Here is a 23383-nt window from a genome sequence, read left to right on the forward strand (position 1 = left end):
CATTACTGCATCCCCTTGATAATAACCTTTTTTAAAAACAATGTTTACAAAGTGCTTTACATGCAATAAAATCCCAAAGCAGCCACAAAAAATAATAATAATAAAAGGTAATACATAAGGCAAACAGATAAAAGAACAGTTCAAAACTTTTCAAAACAGTTTATAAAAGTGTGTTTTTAGACGGGATTTAAGACCCGAGCCGGCGGTCGGCCGTCAGCCAGTTTGGGGCCGTTGGTGAGCGTCTGTCGGCCTAGTTTTTGCGGTGTGTCCCGCACCGTCGGCTCTATTCTGCCCGTGTCAGAGTTTTTCTGGACGATTCAGCATGTTGAATAGGTGACAGAAATCACTCTGATCAGCTGTTCAGCGTAAGCGAATCAGTGCACGACAAGAGAAACAGAAGTGAGGAAAGCAAACAAATGAGTAAAGTCAAGAGAAAGTCAAGAGAAAGTCAAGACGGCGCACACAGAAGGCTCTTCTCATTTTTCATATTTGTCTCATCTGATCGTTCCAATACACGGATATTTTCACAATGACATGGCCATCTGGAATGAAGCTAAGTGGTGAGTGAGAGTGTTGGGAAAATGGTCTGCAAACGCTGCTTTGTTTCATGTACGTATCATAACAACAGTTTGTATATCTGCCGTCCTCGGTCTTCCTGTTACCCTTTTTGAATGACAAATACTACCGCCACCTGCTGGTGTGGAGAGTTATTTCCTCGCATGCAGTCGCAGAACGTACGTGCTAACTGGCCGTCGGCTGTAGTCTTTGCGGTGTGTTCAAGTACAACTTTTCGGCCTTCATTGCCACTAGTTCTTTGATGTCAGATTGGTGTGTCTGTGCCTTTAAAAGACAGAACAGATTTAGCTAGCCTAATTTCCTCAGGTAGTTAGCTCCATTGTACAGGCTCCCCAATAGAGAAAGCACAGTCACCTTTTAAGGCCTTTACACACCAGAGGTGTGACGAATAAACCACACAAAGATGTGGAATACTAGCCCGCGAATATTATATGTCTAGGGCTTTTATTGTGAAAGGTAAGAACGGAAGATGCGGATCTGGTCTGCGCTGCCTTTGTCAAGGTTGAAAGGAGTAATAAAGTTTGCCGTCTTGGTTCGCACTACGGAGCCTCCGTGTTGTTATTTTATAAATACAGGCTCAACTCAACCCATTCTGCTCAACATGCTGATGCTGATGCCTTTATTTGCTGTGCGAAAGCTCAGAAAACCAACCACATTCTGTGCACTAGTATGTCACATTTTTGCCACGTAAAATTCTAGTTCTGTGTCAAAGTATTCATGACAAAAACAACAGTTTGAAAAAATATATATTGACGTGCAAATTAGTCACAGGAAAAAAATGCCTTCGGGTGTGTTAAGGCCTTTAGCCTTGAGCCTGGAACAACCAAAAGGGCCATACCTGAGAATCTAAGGCTGCGTTCTGGCTCATCAGGAGTCAGCAATATAGCTCGGAGCTAGGCCCTTCTGTGCTTTAAATACAATCAGTAAAATCTTAAAATCAATTCTGAATCTTACTGGTAGCCATGCAGTGCATACACAGTATGCTGGGGTAATATGGTCGCTTTGTTTAGTTTGGTTTAGTGCCAGTTAAAATTCTATCTGCAGCATTTTGAGCACGCTGAAAAAGTGAGATTGAGTTTTGACCGAGGCGGGTACAAAGAGAGTTGCAATAGTCTAGACGAGATGAAATAAAAACATTGATTTTTGATACTTTTCTAAGCCGAAGGAAGCAGAACTGTAAAACTCTCTTTACCTGCTCCTCCAAAGTCAGGTCACCGTCAAAAATCACTCCTAAATGTCTGGTCACAGGGTTTATATTAGATAATAAATCACATAGATCATCCAGGATAGGGAAAGAACACAAATACGTCATTCATTTAATGTGAGTATGTACAGCCTTGTGCAGAGTAAATTAAACATGGAGGGGGCGTGTGGGGGTTTAATGACGCAAATGGGGCCTATAGTTTATCATATACTGTATGTATGAACCCTCTTTCCAGAGGCTATATGTGTCATCGGGTGTTACATGACAGGTTTGCTTGATTAATTCACCAAACAAGCTGTGGAGGTGGTGTTTATTGCCCTCCTAAGAACGGATTGGTTTGCAGGACGGTATAGCGAGTGCAAAACGTGATTACACTCATAGTTATGTTACAGGGATTTCCAATCAGTGTCCTTATACATAGAATGGTTTTCCTACAAACCAGTCCAGTCTAAAATGGGAGCACAGAGAATTTAGCTTCAGAAAGCTAAGATAGTAAGATAAAAGAGAGAATAATGCTAGTATCTCCCTTTAAAGAGTTCACGTTTAACGTTGTATGGATGCATCAATCTGCACAACTGAGCACAACAATTATACTTAAAAGGCGGCATGTCAAGTTGATAAAACAAGAGGTGTCATGTGTACCATTTAGCCATTATAAGGAAAGGAGATACATTAGTGTGGAAGCCAGCAGAGATGGCATGGTTGAGGATAGATATTAGAACATTAAAATTCTAAATCTACATTCGAATGCTGTGCAGCTTTTTTTTTTTTTTTTTGCATATCTATTCATTCTGTTTAGACCTGATGTTTCTGCAATATTATTATTATTACCCTATTTGTAGATTCTACTGGTGGCTGCATAGTGGTGGTAGCATTCTGAGTAAGTTATTAATAATTTACAGAAACATCACGTGCAATAATCCACCTTATAATGCCCTCTCTCTGTCTCTCTCTCTCTCTCTCTCTCTCTCTCTCTCTCTCTCTCTTCTTCTTTTCAGGATTTTGTTTGAGGATTTTAAATTTATTTTGTAGAGTGATTACATCATAAAATATTTCGACAGACATCCAAAGCTTCTTTTGAAAACCTCAATAGAAGCTTTGAATGTAAAAAAAAAAAATAACATAATATTCAGTAGAGACTTAGAGATAAATGTTGTAGCTAAAAAAAAGTGTAGTTATATATTTGCTAGGGCTGGGTAGCAAATATCAATTTATTTCTGAGCAAAATGTGTCTATATTATTAGGTATCGAGAAGTGTCAAAATAAGGTATCAAAAGTGTTTGGTATCCATATACTGTAGAAACTTTTCATATTGACACTAAATCTGAAAATGCTCTCAGCCTTAATCCTTATTTACAACATTTATAATAGTCATGATTGTCGGAACTTTTCGGAGAGTGATATGAACTTATTTGCAATATGGGAGCAGCGTTTGGCCAAACAAAAAAACTAGAATAACCACCTTGTGGTTGTATGCCTCCGCCAACCAGTCAAGTTGCAGTTTACATCCATGTCTGTCCAAAATGTCATCACTTCATTATTTTATCCTGTTAGACATTTGTGTGGAATTGTCATAATTTGCAAGTGAATTCTTGAGTTATGGCCAAACATTTTTTTTGGAGGTCAGAGTGACCTTTGACCACCAAAAGCTAATCAGTTCATCCTTTATTCCAAGTGGACATTAGTGCCAAATTTGAAAAAAATCCCTCCAGGCGTTCCTGAAATATTGCGTTCACGAGAATGGACCGAAAAAAATCAAATGAATCTAAATGAAAATCTAAATATTTGGAACATACTGAGCACACAAATGGAAAGTTAAGAGGTGGATTATGCTGCAGGAGAAGTTCCTTTGATGTTTTTTTCTACTTTCTTGAATACATCACAATAATCAATAATCATGAATACATGCCAGCATTGGAATGTATTTTAACTGATCCATTTAAACTGACTGTGACGAACTGAAGTACTATATTTTTTACAGCCCCCTTTATTTCATACTAGGAAAAATCTGGGAGGAGTATTACTTCCAAGTAAGAAGCTCATGTTCACCGTCTTTATAATGCAATGTGAATGCATTATCATTAATGATGGACAGATGTAAAAATGGGGTCCGGTCAATAGGGTCTCTACTTAATGTAGGTCGAGTTCTGTGCCGTCTCTTTCCCAGCACAGGATAATGGATCCTTCAAATCGTTGACATTAAAAACCAATGAGACACACTCATGCAGTGTAGAAATGTCTGCAGTGTGAGGAGGAGGAGGAGGAGGAGGAGGAGGAGGAGAAGGAGGAGGAGGTAGGGAGGGACAGGAGAAGGGGGTACAGACATCTTGGTATAAGGAGGGTTTGCGGTGGAGTCGGCGTCATGCTGAGTGTCGGGTGATTAAAAAGCAGTAGGTGGACAGCTGAGATATTCACCTGAAAATAACTTTTGATTTTTGATATCCAGCAACACACCTAATCATATACATCAGACCGGCACATATGGTGCTTTGCATAAAGTCAAGGCAGCGTCCCCTTTTGAGGGATAGAAAACCGAAGATCTCATATACTTCAATGACATTTGACGTATGTTTATAATTTTGACAAGTCTGTATGCATTCATCTGTTGTTATACCAAGTTTGTTTTATACACAAGTCTATAATTATTTTTGCGACCTTGCCTGAACCTGAGCGTTGACAATACTTTAATAAATTAAAGTTGATCGCCGCCATGTCTCTTCAGTCTTCCCCCGTCCAACACAGTGGCCGGATATTGCTTATCCAGACATCTCTACATATTTGATTGAATCATGTCAGGCTAAGTGTTGTCTGTAAATAACCAGCCTGTTGATAGCCAACTGTTTGATCTGTGGACTTAGGATTTAGTTGGAGACGACAGTCTGATGCTGCTATAACGTTAATGTATGACTGTATTACTGCAGCAGCCTCCCACTCAAGCTAACAATAGCTAACCGTGCTATTCACTGTCACCGGCATCATTTAGCCATTTAGCACACTGATAGTGAATATTAACGTATCGTATGAGACTCAAATCTCAATGTGAAAGCCTCGGTTAACCCGCTACACAAAAGCTTTTCATCACTTTCTCTCCTGTGACAGCGAGTTTCTTTCCCCCAGAAGGGAGCGCAGCCTCAACGATGATGCAATACTGGTCTGGTCTATAGCTTGGAGCCATAAAGCCCCTCAAATATATCTTTTTTTAGGACATGGCAGGGGAACAAATCAGAGTTTTTGGATTTATTAACTATAACTACACAGCAACTCTTCGGCACAGCGTTATTACTATTACCAGTATGTTTCAATGTAGAAATTTGGAGATATGTTTCAACTTCTTCTTTTGCTGTCTACGAGGGATATGGGATTGTTTTCCCCCAAAAGGGGGCGTGGTCATACAAGCCTAGTCTGGATGATGTATTGCCAGTGTGATGTATATACAGAGAAATGACTACACTGGTCCCATCCTGTTCAATCACACCCAAAAGAGGGCTTTACTCATGCTTCATGATTCATTTATTGTGGGTTTGGCATGCCAATAAGACATTTTAAATTATTGACAGAAGAGGAAAACATTAGTTTTTTCTTTCATTCTTTTTTCTTTTTCATTGTGTCATTCTGTCATTATATTTTGAAATATATATCTCGCTGCTCAATAGTCCATCTAAATGTGTTTCTCTAGAAAATACTTTAACCCGCACTGGAGTAAGTTAATCCCCAAAGCCTACATGGCTGAAAATGAATCAGCATGCCCCATCTTTTGTATATAGTCCCCCATATGTTGAGGAAATGTACAGAGAGGCATACGTTGGATCCTTCAAAAGGCGGGACGGTGTGTATAGCAAGTAACAAAGGACCAGAGGGAGGTATTGTTCCTTAGACTATTGTACCAGTCCACTGAGAGGCTTCCACAATCCTCTCCACTGCCCGCGGGGGCCACATTAATATAATGACAAGATGAACCTTGGTATCTGAGAGCCATACCAATGACTTTTAAAAAAAAGTGGAAAACCAATGTAGTATCATTAAAAGTCAAGTGGGGCGTGCTGGATTGAAAACACTGAGGGATAACTTCCATTATTAGAGGTAGAGCGGGGAGAAATAGAGAGACGTAAGGAATAAAGTTTTTCTTCTGAGGCATTACTGGAGAATTGAGAGCATTAATAAAAAGCGTCGGTTTCTGCGCCCCCTTTCCCCTCCTCTCTCATTCCACCCCTCCTCCTTCCCCTTCCTCTTTATTTCTCATTCACCAGTCCCCCCTATCTCTCCAGCTCTCGTTCATCCTCTCCATCGCCACGCTTCACATCTCATTCTGATCAACGTCTTCTCCGGAGAACCTGGCTGAATTCAGATGAAACGCTCGGCGCCATCCTCACAAATCACACCTGAAAGCCTGAGCTACCTCTACGCTAACACATCTCTCTCTCCCTCTCCCTCGCTCCCTCTCTGCTTCTCCCTCTCTGCCGCGGACGTGCCTTTCTCATCCTAAAAGCTTCAATCATATACTCGCATGCTTTTCTCCACATCTCTAATCTTTCACCTCTTTTCTTACTCGACAATAGCCACGTGAAACAAAGAGAGGGTGACCAGGTAAGAAGCTAAGAGAGAGGCAAAAAGGGTTGAGTGCTGTGATTGACCTGAACTGACCACCGTGGCCGTGACTGGACTCTAGATTTGCAGGTTCTCCCCCCCCTAACACACACACACACACACACACACACACACACACACACACACATGCAAATACAGCATGGCTCACTCCCTCTGAGGACTTCAGGTCAGCTCTCGCTCTTTCTCTCCCTGCTGGTGAAATGCGTACAATTCAACTTACTATGGTTCACGCTCTCTCTCTCTCTCTCTCTCTCTCTCTCTCTCGCACACACACACTCACACATACAGGCCTCCTACTCCCATTCAGACTTTTGAGACGTGAAATGAGGTCTGACTGAAGCCAGCGGCCAGGGAGCGTCAGTGTGATGAAGTGAAACGCTTGTTTTTTTTACTAACCCTATGATGATATGCTTTTCCACGTTTGAAATGCTGCTTAGCCTGCCCTCTCTAGTGCCTGAAATGTAATATATTAAGACACTTTACGACTAAATATAGGAGCATCTGTGACATCTTACACACCTTTCTCATTTCACAGAGCACAGTTCTGTTGGGTGTTTTTTTTTTTTTTTCTCCTCCATGTGACTGCAATAACCAAAGTATTACAGGCATAATCCACACTGTGTATTTCTGTTAAGAGTCAAATTGGGTTGGATTTAAAAGGATGTTCCACACTCATGGACGATGAATAAAGTAGAAATAATTTTCCCCCTAGGTTGGCCCAGAAAAAAAACTGTCCAAGACAATGGCCTAAATCAGGTCTCGTTTCCTCGTGTCCTAAATAACAGAAATGGTTTGTCGGTGGAGAATGATCTGTGGAGACCAGTGTGCATGACTGACACTAAAAAGAAATCGGAAAATGTTCTCCACGGGTGGCCCGTTCAGACAAAATACACAAGCTGTGTCTTTGGCAACATGAGTAGGTCTTTTGGGAAAACGATTTGGCACATGAATCAGCCATCAATTAAGGAAGACTTCCATTTGAAACCATTTAAGGCTTATGATTTTTAGAAAACAGAGAGAGAGAGAAGCCCACTTAGCAGTGGGCTTCTCTCTCTCTCTCTTTCTCTCTCTCTCTCTGTAGTCTTTCTTTTTTCAAAACCTTTGTACGAGTGTCTCAGAAGAAGACAAGACTTTCTTAATTTCAGGATGGACATCTGCGTGATCTAATCTGAAATAGTACGTTTGGGTATTTTTGTATCACTCCAATGTATTCAAATTAAACAAACTGTTTAAATACAGAGAATGTTTTTGTTCTTTCTTTTTAGTTATCATGGTCATTTTCCATTACAAAGTTAATATATAGCTAGTTTGCTTTGATTCAAGTAATCACTGTTCTTCAGAAAAAAAATTTTTCTGAACTCAAAATTCTGTGTATAACCACGGCAGGGAGTGTCTTGTTCTTAAAGGAGACATATCATGCTCATTTCCAGGTTCATTTGGGGTTACTACTAGAACATGTTTCTAAGTTTTAATGTCCAAGAAATGAAAACAGAACGTTTTATTCTATGATATAAAATACTTCAGTAAATATCCCACTTATGAAGTCTGATGCTTTTATTTGTCTTAAAAAAGGCTAAATGAGACTACTAAACGCCATCACGCCGACTCGTCCGCTTTCCCAGCCTCGTTGTGTATACTCAGGTTCATGTGAGTCTCAAGTTTGTTTATAGCCTAACGTTAGCTTTTAACCTCTGCCAATTGCATTCATACTACAAAAATCATAAAAGTGAGAAGTGAACTGAAGTGTGAACTGAACAAAATGTGTGCGTATCATAAACGTTTGTTTGCCACAGAGTTTATTTTCCGCAGTAATCCAAAACCCAATGGAAAAATCCCATTAATTTTTATTGAGGAAGGAAGCTAGAAAGCCATGCCGAACAGTTACTCAAGACACAATCTAAGACGTTACGTGTGGAAGCATTGAGAATTCGACACATATGGAAAAAAGCCTGGATAATAGGTATTGAGTGCATTATACAGTACAAATGTAAGTACTATAAAGTAACATAACCACGACAACAAAATGAGCTGACAGCCATACAGTATATGCTAATCAGTTCAGTGATACTATCCTTCGGATTGCTTAATTCCACACAATTTCATGCAGATCTTCTTTGTGATCAACTCTATGATAGATGAGGACACTGACATATTTAATCTTTCTCCGTGTTGAATTGGACCATAAAATATAAAAGTGACAAAAGATACAGATAAAGTCATACAGCAGTGGTAAGGTGACACATTTTCTGTTGTTTGGTTTTGAAATAAAAAGTGGCAACTCTCAGCTTTAATTGGAGAGTTGTTTTTACATTCACACTCACATCAGATGAACTGTGTAGGAAATGTAACCTCGTTTATACACAATTTGAAGGGACAGGAAATAATTGGGCAAGTTAACATGAAGTTACACATAGTTATCATATTTAATATTTGCAGACAGACAGTAAATAAGTGAAGTTTACTGAAGTCTTTGACAATTACGACAGAAAGATATCAGCATAAACTTCTTGCTTGTTTCGGGGGCTTATTATTGTCTTCTCTTGATGAAGTGAAAGATCATTGAACCAATGTCAAGAAAGTCAAGAACAGACAACCCTTTGGTCCTGAAAGCATCTTGGTTTCCTTGTCTGTATGTTTAAGATCATTGTGCTGCTACTTTTCCTCTTAAAAAAATACTACAAGTGCGGTGCTAAATGATTTCACACCTGCCGTACATAAGAGTGGTTGAATTAGACAGGTGAGAATGGCTCTACCAAAATCTGGTGGAGAGTAAGCAGCTGCTCCCTGGTTGAGAGAGCTGTTCTCACAATGCTTTCATACCCAGAGGGGAGCATTCAGACTCAGTGCTGGCACTTTTAACAAATATCGGAATGGGCATTTTGCACCTGCTTTTGGATCTGCTTAAGGTTTCAAGTGGTGCACTTACTCTGTTCCCTTCATTCTTCCCATGTTTATTTCTGCCAACGTCCAAAGTATGCCGACGCTAGAGTAGAATGTGATTTCTTTTCTTCTCAAAACTGACTAACAGAGTGCTGAGGGCATCACGTCATTCTCAGTTAGGCTTTAGTTGACTAATGTAAATGACTTGCAACTGAAACAGTATAATCAGAATCTCCCAGTTTAAGCATTTTATTTAAGGGTATTACCATAAAAGCTCTGAATCTTCCCAGGATTTGGGGCTGTGAAGCAGCTCTTCCTGTCAGTTTGTGACGCTAATGTTAGCTCGAGCTGCTACAATGTAGAGCTGTCAACAGAGTCATTTAGGGGGCGTCCGTTAGATATCATTAAGCTAGTTTTACAAAGTCAGACAGGACTTACTGGCACTATTTCAAGTTGACTTTTCTCTGGCTGACTTGTTTGAAAAATAACCCAAAATGGTTACGTTTGCCATTATGCTTTCTAGGATAATATTGAAACCCCTAATGCAGGCTTGGAGTGTAATTTAAAAATAAAAAAACAATCACAATTCAAATTGAAACAGGCCTTTTCTCACAGCAGACAATAGGTGCAGGTGTTAGTAAGAACATTAACAATGGCTCGGTTTTATTCAAGTGTCCCAAAAAGCATTGACTGCGAGCCAGCACGCACAATACCTGGCTCGCAGTGAAAATGTCCTCCATGTAAAAGGTTACATTAGTCTGAAAAATTACAATTCCATCGCCACAGGTTTGTGTTGGTTGATGGGTTTGTGGTTTTGCTGCACTCTGTACTGTGTTTATATTCAGTGATAATATAAATGATGCATGTGCTTCCCCCACCAACAGTTTCAATAAATATACTATGATGTGGATGATGACTTCTGACTAGGCCTCTAAGGGTTTGTGTATTCGTCATGGTACGGGGGTCACGGTCCGGTGCACCCAGGATACACAGTATTGATGCACGTAACGCGGAATCAAAGTCGACAAATACAACTTTTATTTGATTCAATTTAGGGGCCTTCAATTGATACGAGATGATCAACTCTCATAAAGCAACTAAAATATGATTTGACATTTTTTTAACTGAGCTCTTCCAGACATATACATGAAAAACATCTTTTTTTTTCCAATCTTCTTTTTTAATAAAAAATAATACATGTATAGTAGAAATTTAAAAATAAAGATGTATCTTAAAGATGACGATATGTATCAATATTTTCCCTTTGCATTGAGGATATTGGATCTTTGATCATTGAATCAATATTTTGATATATCGATTGATATACTGATACACCCCTAATAAGCAATGCCTTTTGGGAAAGTGTTTGTTCAGAGTTCGTACACTGTAATATAGAAATGTTTGAAATGTCCTTATTTCTATAATGAAAATAGTTCACCAAAGTTGCCAGTAGACAAATTGCTACCTCAGTCCAAGGCAAGAGGACAAGAGGACAAATGAGCATCAGTATCATGAAAAATACATTCTGTTGTTGTTTTTGTTTTATGTCCATTAGTCTGTTAGGGCTGCAACGGAGAGTTGTTTTCAGACAAAAGAGATCAAAGGAGAAACCCAGGTGTGAACCCAGAACATAGCTGCTGCGATGCCACCGTTACAAGCAAACACTGTTGTGAAAGCAGGTTAGACGGGTCCACCTGCTTAATGTTAAATTAGATGAACAGACACTTTGGTTATCCATCTGGGAGACATATATGCACACCTTAATGTTGGGCGATGTGACGAGATTATCGTTCAACACGATATTTGTTGGCCAAGGTAATGGTCCACACGTGTCCACGATAACAGAACGATATTCAATTATGCAACACCTGTTATGAATTTAGTTCTATATCCAGTCTCACTTTCTCTCTGTATCTTTTTCTCTAGCTTTCTCTATGCTTTACCCAGGGTCTGAAATTAACTTTTTCACTACTTTCACCACTATAGATGACTATAGCAAAGTAAAAGGAAAACATTTAGAGTTTTTCATGGTTGGAATGAAGCACGACATGGAATCACTTCCATCAGCGCTCTGTTTTTTTAAATGTGAAATTGCAATACAAATATTTTGTCCCTATAAAAAATAATCACAATTATCATTTTGGCCAAAATCGTGCAGCCCTATCTCAGCTTGCCCTGTTTTTGGACGATAATATCGTATGTCGTATTTCTTAAAGCAATATTATCCGTAGAGGAATTTCAATATCGCCCAACCCCCGCACACAAGCATATTCACGCATATCAAGTCAGTTCAAGGATGCCTTTCCTGAGAAATAAACCAAAGTGGGAAACAACAGAAACTGCTTTGAGTTTATGGATGACAGCACTTACGGATGTCAGAAATGTGTCGTTCTAAAATGAGCTTCGTGTGCAGGGTCCAATATATTTGACACACTGCTCCATCTTAACAGTTTTATTACTGATGCGGTTGTGTACTATGTTGTGTGTCAGTCCTGCATCTAGCAAACAGAGACAACGTCCCACATTTTGACTGACATATTTGATTTGTTGGAATTTAACGCAGGCTTCAGCAAAAACATAGCCAGAGGCAAAACGGCTGCCTGCAACCAACAAGTGTCCCATATGGGATTTTCTCTGTGGCTTGACTTATCCCACTGCCTTTGTAGTGCACTTGCTCACTGGTGTGCATCTGGTTAGATTTCGCTATGTAGATTATGTGCATGTCATTCAAGAGGTTGCGTTGCCAATCAATCAAGTCCTGGAATCGGAGCGCAGCCACCAGCCAAACTAAACAACCAGATTGTAAGGAATCGATTGTGTCTACCTTTAAGTATCGATACGGATAAAAGGCTAAAGAACGCAAACGATGACCTACCTTCTGCTTGTGGGCGGCCAGATAACCGTGGATTTTCTCGGGCTGGAGGAAGGAGGGGCCACCGTGCACTGCAAAGCGAACATCCAGCATTTGCTCCTTCACGTCCATTAGGCTAAAGATGTTGACATCATCAGGTGGAACGGAGAGCATCTCAGACAGGAAGTCCAGCAGCAGCTCGTAGCGGCTCCGCTGCTTTCCTCTCAGTTCAATGAACTCCTTTGCTGTGATGTCTGAGGAACACACACACACACACACATATGCACACGATTGGAATCGTAGACTGTATAGAAGTGGCCTCATTATTTCCACTCCTGCTCAAGGATAAATCCAATTATTTTCAAACTGGGCCCAAGAGCTAAACTAAAAAAAAAAAATAGTCCAGAACACTGGAGAGCGGAGCTGTGATGATAAATTATTGAACATGGCTCACTTTATCTGACAAAATCTTTTGTTTGGTAGGTAATTTTGTGTCGGTACTGCGTGCCTGTTTTCCTGTGTGTGTGTGTGTGTGTGCTTGCAGGTGAGGGTAGTGATTGGTTTTTAGATTTTCAATACTGTGCCAGTTAAAGGTAATTACACTCTTGACAATGTGTGGTTAAATTTCTAATCATACCACACAGCAGGCTCTTGAGGAAGAAAGGAATCTTGCTCTCGTTTTATTTCCCCAAAACAGTCCAGCTCGTGTGGTTTAGCACGTCACAGTTGTATGTTTAAGGACCAGATTTGACAGTTATGTCCATAAGAACAGATGATAAAAAACAAGATCAACTTTAAGCATAATCTACTGACTATTGGCATTTGTCAAGATTAAGAACATGTCTGATGTGTCACGGCTGAGATCAGGTTAAAGACCATCAGAAACAAGCTTGGCTTGTATTACAAGAACCCTTCCAGAGACTTGGGCCTCTGGTCTGGGTCCATGTTTGGATCCAATGTTCCACACAAAATATGAGCAGTTTACAATAGAGCTGTCAATCGATTAAAATATGTAATCGCGATTAATCACATGATTGTCTAAAGTTAATCACGATTAATCGTAAATTAATCACACATTTTTTTATCTGTTCAAAATGTACCTTAAAGGGAGATTTGTCAAGTATATCATAGTGTTATCAACATGGGAGTGGGCAAATATGCTGCTTTATGCAAATGTATGTGTATATTTGTCATTGGAAATAAATTAACAACACAAAACAATGACAAATATTGACCAGAAACCCTCACAGGTACTGCATGTAGCATAAACAAATATGCTCAAATCATAACATGGCAAACAGCAGCCCAACAGGCAACAACAGCTGTCAGTGTGTCAGTGTGCTGACTTGACTATGACTTGCCCCAAACTGCATGTGATTATCATAAAGTTGGCATGTATGTAAAGGAGAGACTCGTGGGTACCCATAGCAACCATTTTCAGGTCAAGGGACCCCTTTGAAAATGCACATGCCAAAATCTTGTTTAAGTTTTGAGCGTTATTTATCCTCCTTCAAGCTAGTATGGCCCGGTTCTTTACTCTAGCTTTAAAACAGAGCCCGCTACAACCTCCGAAAGATTGATTGCGTTAATGCGTTAAAGGAACTGGTTGCGTTAAAACAAATGTGCGTTACCTTTGACAGCCCTAATTTTGATACTTTCACAGTATGTATAAAGAACCTCGACCTGCTTTATAACAAAAAAAAGACGTGGAAATCTCACTTTTTACAATATGGGACCTTTAAGATCACACTAGGAAGGGATCTCTTCTAGGCCAGCATGGACAGGGGGAGCAGGTCACAGCAAGTACTGTGACCAAAATTTAATTCATTACACATGTGGGCATGTGTGCGTTGTTTTAAGACAGACTTGAAAAAAAAATGTGAGCCTTTCCTTTAACTTGAGGACTGATTCGAAGGACTACCAGAAAACTGTCCTACGTCACAAAAATGTCTTCATAATCGACATCCTGAGACTCAAACTGGTTCTCACAGAGACAGAAGTAGAAGAATACACACAGACACACGTATATATAAAAAGGGTTGGGCTGGGTGATTAGGTTTGTGAGTGCGTAGAGGGAGACAGAGCCTAGGCATTAAGAGACAAGACAGGGGGCTCAGAATGGGCTCAGCGGATACAGCGTGAGGGATCGAGGCTAATGTCAGCTCCCATCAGTCAGTCCGGCGGGAGAAACAAGGACACAGGCAGACAGAGAGACAGTCAGGAGGGATGGGGGCTGGGGGGGAGAGGGTAGTAACTCCTAACACAGAGTGGCAGCCTTTGCACCTGGCTTTGATCCAACCTCACAACTCACTACTGCTTTCTCCTTGCCAGAGGCTTCATTGGAGTCGAGGCGGCGGTGCACAGGCGCACTCCCGCCCGTAGGCTTGTGGTTTCACACAAATAGGTGCAAAAAAGGGATTAATATCCTACTCATGTAGCTGTATGCTGTTGTGAGAAAGACTGAAACAAAGCAGTGAGAAAGGACAAACACTATTATGGTCTTTGTGCAGTGTGTTGTGATTCTTCCCGACAGAAGTCTTAGCCCGACTGAAACACAGTGGAGCCGTTTTTAAAAGGTGAACAAGTCAATTGAGGATTTTTTTCTTTTTAGTTTTGAGGACTTTTGAAGTCTTGAAAACTACCTTGAAACATTTTTAAAAGGAGCTTCCACAAACGATAAGCAGGTGTTACAATATTGTCTCTTGGCTGAAAGAAAACTGCTGTGCCTTCCCATGAAATTGTTTTACTCTACACAATTTGACTTGAGAGGTAACCAGTAGATCATTTAAAGCACTATGATTAATGATTTATTTTGTTTTCTCATGTGCTGCTAGTGGAGAACCGACAGATGTCTCACCTGCGATGCCATGGTTTTGAAGGGGACATATCGTAAAAAAACGGGGGTCCCTTGACCTCTGACCTCAAGATATGTGAATGAAAATGGGTTCTATGGGTACCCACGAGTCTTCCCTTTACAGACATGCCAACTTTATGATAATCACATGCAGTTTGGGGCAAGTCGCAGTCAAGTCAGAACACTGACAGCTGTTGTTGCCTGTTGGGCTGCAGTTTGCCATGTTATGATTTGAGCATACTTTTTTAATGCTAAATGCAGTACCTGTGAGGGTTTCTGGACAATATTTGTCATTGTTTTGTGTTGTTCATTGATTTTCAATTATAAATATATACATACATTTGCATAGAGCAAGCATATTTGTCGACTCCAATGTTGATAAGAGTATTAAATACTTGACAAATCTAAAAATTAATTTACCATTAATCACGATTAACTTTGAATAATCATGCGATTAATCACGATTATTTATTTTTTTATCAATTGACAGCGCTAATAAAGTCGGTGCATTGCCCCTTTGATTGGTAATGAAAATAATCACTGTCACAGCCATAATTCAAATCTGAAAATGGCACAAATTGACATGGTGGTGCAGCAGTACAAGATCCTAACATCTTCCCCTCATCCACAGAAAAACAAGACAATGAGGTTTCGTGGCATTTCTTGCATCTTTCATTCCACTGCTCTTTTAATGGAACACAGCAGGCTCATAAACTGACGTCAACAAGGACAGTAACAGGGAGTGATATGAGTGATGATTATAGTGTCAGATCAGTAAGGGAGGTGAAGGAAGTTTCAGGTACAGTATGTCACATATAATCCCTGCAAGATATTTTCCCAATTTTTCTGTGTATTGATCGCACAATGTGATGTGAAAAGAGAGACCTTCTGTTGAAGTCCCTTCATCATGTAACACAGACCACATCAGCCTGCTGTATGGAGCGTATGCATTCATTATGTGCTTTCCCCCTGAGCACTATGCATTTCACTCTCTAAACTAGTATGTGGACGTTTCAAGGACTTTTTGTTTACCACATTTTTTTTTTTTTTTTTTACCTTTCCATCAATATTGAAAGAGAGAGGGAGGGAGGGAGAGGGAGCGAGGGAGGAAGCCTTAATCTCAGCAAGGCAGACTTAACTAGTGCGTTCTTTGTGCGTCCTCATTGCATTTCACATTTGTTCTTGAAATGGGATTTAGAATGTCAAGGAGGGTGTAAGTAATGCTATAAGTAGAATATTTTCATAATCCCCGAGACAGAGAATCAATGGGACTGTTTACTCCACATGAAAAAATAAAATCCTGGAAATGGCTTCTGTTACATATCCTCCGCACGCACACACACACACACACCACTGTTTTGGTAGCTTGCCTACACCTCAGGATGATCTGAAAGTCATTAATCCTTGATATTGCATTTTTGCTTTGAAACCTCAAAACTTATATTTTGTCGGTGAGTTTGTTCAGAGCTGAACTGCAGGTTAAAAGTGATTTTGATACCAGTGGTGACACCAGTGCTCTCTGGCCGGGGCATATTAAAATCAATACGCTCTGCAGATAACAGCGCTTTGATGACAGTGTTGCCATTTAAAAATTCCTCAATGAAGTGACCACCCATCAGGGGGAAGTTGTTGACAAACCTTACCTTATCATTCTAAATTAAATGGATGAAAAATGGTTTAATTCGCTAAAAAACAAGATCAGTTTCTTTCATTTTGATTCCCATTATTCATCTTAAACACACATTTGCTCGTCTACAATTTGAGAACGGATTCAATTCCCTTTACAGGAATATTAAAATGTGGGCGCCAGCTGTTCTCCACCGTGCCGTCTCCGGGTTTGGCGCACATTAATTTACCTCAGCCCCGTTTTCAGAATGAGAGGCAAATCCTTTTATCTACTTATATGAGGCTCGACTCTCCCTTCCATCCTTTCCTTCTCTCTCTCTCTCTCCTCTCCTCTCCTCCCATCTTCAGAGTGCACGCTCTGGCCTCCCCCTCTGCTTCTATTTCAATATCTCTGAAATCATAAAAATCCTTCAGCCATGTCCCATTTCTCTAAAGCGAATTTAATTCTGAGCAGACAGCCGATGTGCTGTACATCAGGTAATGATGGATGCTGCTCAACATGGTGAGGAGAATGTGCTGGCTGAGCAGAACCTCTCTACTAATTATTTCGCCAGCATAAGTAATGGAAACAGGCTTTTCCTGTGCGCGCGCCAACGACAACTGAAATCCCATGAGTCAGGGCAGAGGGATTAATAATGGGTGTAATCTTTTGCTAAGGAAACATCTTTAACTGAGAGTGTGACAGTCCTGTGAAACACTGCAAACTAAAGCAAACAGTAATCAGCGCTCATGAATTTTCTATGACTGGAGACAAGTGCGCAAATAATGGCCACATTCCCCAGCGCTCCCATGTCAGCAGTACTAAGTTGAGCACAGGTTTCGACTTCAATCAGCTAAACGCAAATTGGCATTGCTATGGGTCCCATCTGTTGCTGTAATAGCACAAAGCGGTCAAGCACTTTGGCATTAATGTCAAGAAGACAAGACTCAAAACCGAGTATACTGTATGTCTGGACCGTGTACGGTCAGTCTGTGAATTTGTGGCTAAATTGTTACACAAATAGTCAGTGGTTATGTCTATAATGTTAAATCCAGCAGTATATGTCCACCAGGTCCGGCGAAGACACTAGGGGACGCACCTGATTGGTCCCTGGTTTTCCACTTGCCGTTTCAAACAGGAAACAACATGGCGGCCTGCTCGCAAACTTTCTGTTATTCTGTCTAAACAATCCACCAAAATCTACTTCTGAAAACATTTTAAGATAGAAATAGGCTATGCCACTGCTGAATCTTGTTTCATTTTAGAACTAGATTGCCTAGTTTGACAGCTTGGTCCAAGTTTCATGAGCCGGATGCAACGCTCTGGATGGGTTAATTTGCAGAAAAGACTGTTCCCGCCTTTTTAATTTTGAAAGAGCAACAGCCAATGAGAAAACTCTAAGAATGGAACTTGATAATGGTCACATGATAACACAATTTCATCTACAAACTGGTGTATAACATCCCACTTGACAGCTATGGGGGGGACCCTGTACAAAGGACTGAATGAACACCACAAACAACATCAGCAGACCAAAACCATACACAGCATCAACTGGGAAGGGGTCAAAGGTCAAGGAGGACATTCATATGTGACACCACAGACCACTATCGACCAGAGACAGGGGTGCGTGTGTGTCTCTGGGGGGGTTCAATCTTACCTGCCAGGCGGAGAGACGCTGAGTTATAGATGGCCTCGTCTCGCAGCTCCCTCACGTGCACGGTGACACTAGAGACGGCATCCGGCCAGACCTCATCGGACACACGGACCTGGAACTGATAGACGTCGGGTGGGGCGTTCTCCTTGATGATCAGGAAGCCTGTTCGCTTGTTCAGGATAAAGTAACTGAGGAGGAAGAACAAACACGCAGACACCCACAACAGTTTAGAAAGATTGTACATTTGGAGTACACCATTTGAATGCATTTGTTCCTATTCACACAAGCCGAAACCTGTGCAGGGGTGAATGAGCTTAACCTCTCACAAATTTTCACGTGTTGATTCACGCATTAACACGTGAAAATTTGCCTTTTACGTGTTCAGACAGCCAACCACAGGAACACAACCTCCCAAGCACATCGGATAAAATGATGAAAGTGACACGGCTGGCATTTTCCATGTGTTTTTAGATGCGGCATGTGTACGGCTGCTAAGTGGGTAAAAGCAAATAATAGATCAGCTAGAACAGTCTGGTAAGTTCCGAAAATTACATCACTTTGAAAAAAATTGAAAACAAAAAGAAAAAGAAAACATGTATGCCATATTACGTATCAAAAATCTAAGACAATATCTAGTTTCATATCACAATATCAATATAATATCGATATATTGCCCAGCCCTACTTCCACGCAAGACTGGCTGGTGTGTATGCAACATCCAATTTCACCACAGGCGGACAGTGCGACTGCTGCACGGGCCAGCCTGAGTTATTTTCTAATGGCTTAGAGCCTGAGAGGGTCAAGCTACTGAATCTATAGGACTGACCGCTGGCGTGGTACTAGTCATTAGGCTATTACAGACGTGTCAATGAGTCCGCAGAGGCCAGTAATTTCCGTTATTTGCTCATCATAGGTCGGCATGGTAACTGGCTAAGTGGAAATAAATTCAGCGTGCGTATGGTCTCTAGGGTCAGAGTCAACCGGACCCATCATTATACAATACGTTACGGCTCGCTCCTCTCAAGGTAGCGACTCATATTATCCCTAGGCTCTGCTGTGGGTGTCCAGTGTCGGTGTCAGAGCAGGGCATGCAACCCTCTAACTATATAAAGTTGAAAAATGATTGTGGACATGGACCCATTTTAGGAGGCTCATAGCATTGGGCTCATCCTTGTGCAATGTGCACATTTCTAGTATCTGCTAGGGTGAGTGGTAAAACTCATAACCCTGCTCCAGGGCTCTGCCTGTGTTCATAGATCTGTAAAATTGAGTTTCTCCACAAAGAATCACACTAAAGCACCACTTTAAATATTATTTTTACCAGAGATGTGCTCATAAGTTTCGTAGAAATTAATCATTCAGCATGTAAAAAGCATACAAATCAACTAATCAACTAAATAAATCTTAGTCGACCAAGACCATAACAACCAATTAGGTGACTAAGCCCTAGTAGTTGCCAATATTGAGTCCTATCCAATACTTATATGTTGCTTATATATGTGAAGTGATAGCCTTCTATATTTGACAAACCTTATCTTTCACAAGTTACTTGATCCAATATTAATATTATATTCCATTTATGCCAATAGATACCCCTAAATTCTACACACGGTTACACTGTCCCTTTAAATTATTGATATGATATAAGATTGAAAGTTTGAGATTCAGACTCCTGAAATTGATGCCACCCGCTAGAGAAAAGACATATCACTCTGTTGGAGTTGTTGGAACAACAGCAACGCTCAGACCACTCACTGTTGTATAGTAGTTGATGTTTTGGGACATCTTTAGCTGTCAATGAAGGTAATCTGGGCTTTTTCAGAATTTCCCAACATCAGTGTTCTTGTCTATCTACAGGGTTGCTAAACGCTGAACAAGACATTTTTAGGCGACCAAAAAGGTAACAGTTAACTTCAATGAACTGAAAACACACTGTGAAAGGGGAAAACAAGGACAACTCCCAGACCGGACAACGCCCGTGGTGGCAACCTGTCAATCACAAGGTAGCCACTCCCTAAAGCATCCCCTGCTTTATGGTCTATTTGACTCTAGATGGGACCATAATTTACTAAATCAACATCATCCTGTATTGAAGAAGACTTTAAACTAGCGATTGAGACCATAAACTCATGTTTACAATGTTTACTGAGGTAATAAATCAGCTGGCTTTTTGAAAGAATGCAAGCTTAAGGCTCCTCTGCATTAGCTTCACTTCTCGGACCCGTTCAAACTGTCCAAGATGTAGACAGACCTATACAAATACTCTCCCCCCCCCCCCTCAGGCATGTGTTCTATGCAGGGTTTTATTCTGTGTTTTAGTGTTTTCTGTTGTAAACCAAATGTCCCCAGGGACAATAACAGAAAGTGAGCAGAGACGATGCATTAGGGAGAGGAAGGCACGGGGCAAAATGAGACTGACTAATAGGCACAAAGACATGCAAGGAAGCAATTTCACTTGGTCCTTGTCTCCATGCTCCCCTTGTACAGCAAATGAGCTCATTCACGTTTGATTATGGAGGAGATCCAAGGCAGAACCTTGGCAAATCAAATAATAAACCACTTAGAGATAAGGGCCACATTAAGTCATTTTACAGCATATGCTGTGGTGGGTAGATTACGTCTGAGGTCTAGCACTTAATTTCAGGTTTTCACTGAAAGACAATTTTACATCTCTACTAAAACTACCAATTCTCTCCCACTTGGTACTTCCCAATTTGCTGAAGCCTGATTGTATTGCCATTTATGTCAACTACTTACGATATTGGCCACTTCTTTTCCATTCAAAGTAGGACACTTGTAGTAAAACCATTCTGCAAAATGCATTGATGTTCAACATCAAAATACTAATCTTCTTTCTGTGCTGTTTGTGTAACTAAACAACACAGCATATACAACTACAACACAGCTTCTTGATCGAAAAACACCAAAAATGGACTAGCAAGTCCACACTTACTGTGAACAACAATAACTGTGGTTGATTTGGTGCACAGAAATGAAAAAAAAAATATACAAAGCAGACCAGAAAGACCTATGGTTGGCTCCGTTTTGTGAAAAGCCAGTACAACAGCGACAACACAATGTGTTCTGAACTCGACTTAGGTCTGAAACACCAAGAGATGAGGGCTGTCATGAAAGCCCCCTATACGGGCTGAACTCTGACTTTGAGAGAGAGAAGGGAGAAATGTTTTGAGTTCAGCTCAGTTTGGAAGATGAAGACTAAGTTGTCGTGGGGTGATGGAGTGTCACTGCATGGGAGTCTTGGTGTGTGAAAGTGAAAAATGTATGTGCTCATTTTGGCAGGGGGACATCTAGAGGAGGGCATTTTCAGACACAGGCCAGAGCCCCAACATCATAAAGCACGGAACCAGACGAATCAGCAAAGAAGGGAAAAAAAGGAAATATTATGAGTCTACCTGAGGAAAATTGGACAGGACGGCGGGGTATCGGAGGAAAAAGGTGGTAAAAGGGTGGAAAATAATTGGCACTACAGAATCATCAGGCTGATTTAATGAGGAAGCTGAAGCTTAATCAATGCATCACGGACGCAGCTTGGTAGTTGATTGCTGACCTCATTGCATAAAAAAAGGAAATTAAATTGTGTATGTTCACAATACAACATTGACTATTAAATAACTCACATTTTCTCAACTGCACCACGTCTTTTCAGATTAAACAGGTATCTATATAACAACACACCTAATGTAATTTAAATCAGAACTTGCACACTGTGATGCACGGATCAGGGTATTTTAATACCCGTACCCACCCGACCCATTAAAAGAGCCAATCCACACCGCCCAGCACCAAAACTACGTGTTCATTAACCACCGTAACCCGCAAACCGCCAACTATATGCATTATATTAGCGCAATTGTCAGGAAGACTGAGGACTGAGACAAGATTAGAGACAATAAGGACTGAGTGCCGCTGAAGAGAAGGTGGAAGGTGGGCTATTGCACACATTGTTTTTTGTAAGTTATTAATAACTTACGGAACGCTGTTGTGTTGCTATGTTCTAATAAGCTTACCCGAACCTGCCCGCCAAGCACATCACTATTCCATACCGATGACTAGGGATGTCACGATACCAGAAATTTAGCAGTCTATACCAATACCAACAAAAGTAAAACAATAAATCTCATGAACTTCAACTCTCCTTCATTACCGTTTGCATCCTGGTTTTTATTAGGAAGTTAAACAGGTCAAAATTCCTTCTCTATTATCTATGTTATATTGTTGTGAAATCATTTCCTTCACACAACTGGATTTATTCAAGTTTCTCACCAAAATCTACATTTTACAGGATTGCATTTAAACACATCATGATAATGTTAGAATTTACCTTCGCCCAAACACGGTCTAAGACTGGCTGGTGTGTTTGCAACATCCAATTTCACCACCAGCAAAAACAAAAAGTGGTTTCGGTTAAATTAGTAATTTTCTTGAAAATCAGTGAATAGCAGTAAAACGCAGCAGTCTGACTTCTGCAAAGTTTGAGAGACTTTTTTAGTACATGAGTCTCCAGAATTGATCGCAGCGCAAAAAAAAACAAACATCTGGTCTCTTCCTGAGAGATATTTCACTCAGGGGTGTTGTTGCTTTGCATTATTTAAATGTCTGAATCAATCACAACAACAAGACTTATGATGTAGACGCAGTGTGCTGCAAGATTAGCTGGGAAATGCAACGTGTCTCAGGGCATTAACTGTAACACAGTGATTCCCATTAGGTTTTCTTGACAAAGTGTAGATCATCCCAAATAGTACAGGTCCATCATCTATCATGAAGCAACAATTATTTCTGGCCATCAAAATATTTTGCCGACACAACCCACATATCCGAGATGGTAATGATGGCTTAGCCAAAACAAAAATAAAACACCAGAATTCTTCATTGACTTCTATCACTATCTGCTTCCTATTTTCATAACCACCTACTGTGCTGAGGAAATCTGTCTGGAAAATGAGCAAAAATATAATATTGCAAAAACTTGAATTACCGCCTCCTTATTGTATGCCTCCGCCAACCAGTCAAGAAGCAGTTTACACCCATGTCTGTCCAAAATGTCATCACTTCATTATTTCATCCTAATAAACATTTGTTACGTATGTATACCGACCATAGACTGTGTATATATATATATATAGATG

The 23383-nt window shown here is 40.5% G+C and overlaps 1 protein-coding gene across 1 annotated transcript in view; it reads right to left on the reverse strand.

Annotated features, from left to right (window-relative positions):
- LOC141783216 (neural-cadherin) overlaps positions 1-23383 on the reverse strand; it is a 335373-nt gene that overhangs the window by 119665 nt on the left and 192325 nt on the right. The window contains exons 24-25 of the mRNA XM_074660373.1: positions 18237-18421; positions 12141-12370 (exon numbers count right to left, since the gene is read on the reverse strand). Of these exons, the coding sequence (XP_074516474.1) occupies positions 12141-12370; positions 18237-18421 (415 nt within the window). The remainder of the gene's footprint in view (positions 1-12140; positions 12371-18236; positions 18422-23383) is intronic.

This window comes from Sebastes fasciatus, chromosome 2 (assembly GCF_043250625.1).
Source record: "Sebastes fasciatus isolate fSebFas1 chromosome 2, fSebFas1.pri, whole genome shotgun sequence".
NCBI classification, from domain to species: Eukaryota; Metazoa; Chordata; class Actinopteri; order Perciformes; family Sebastidae; genus Sebastes; species Sebastes fasciatus.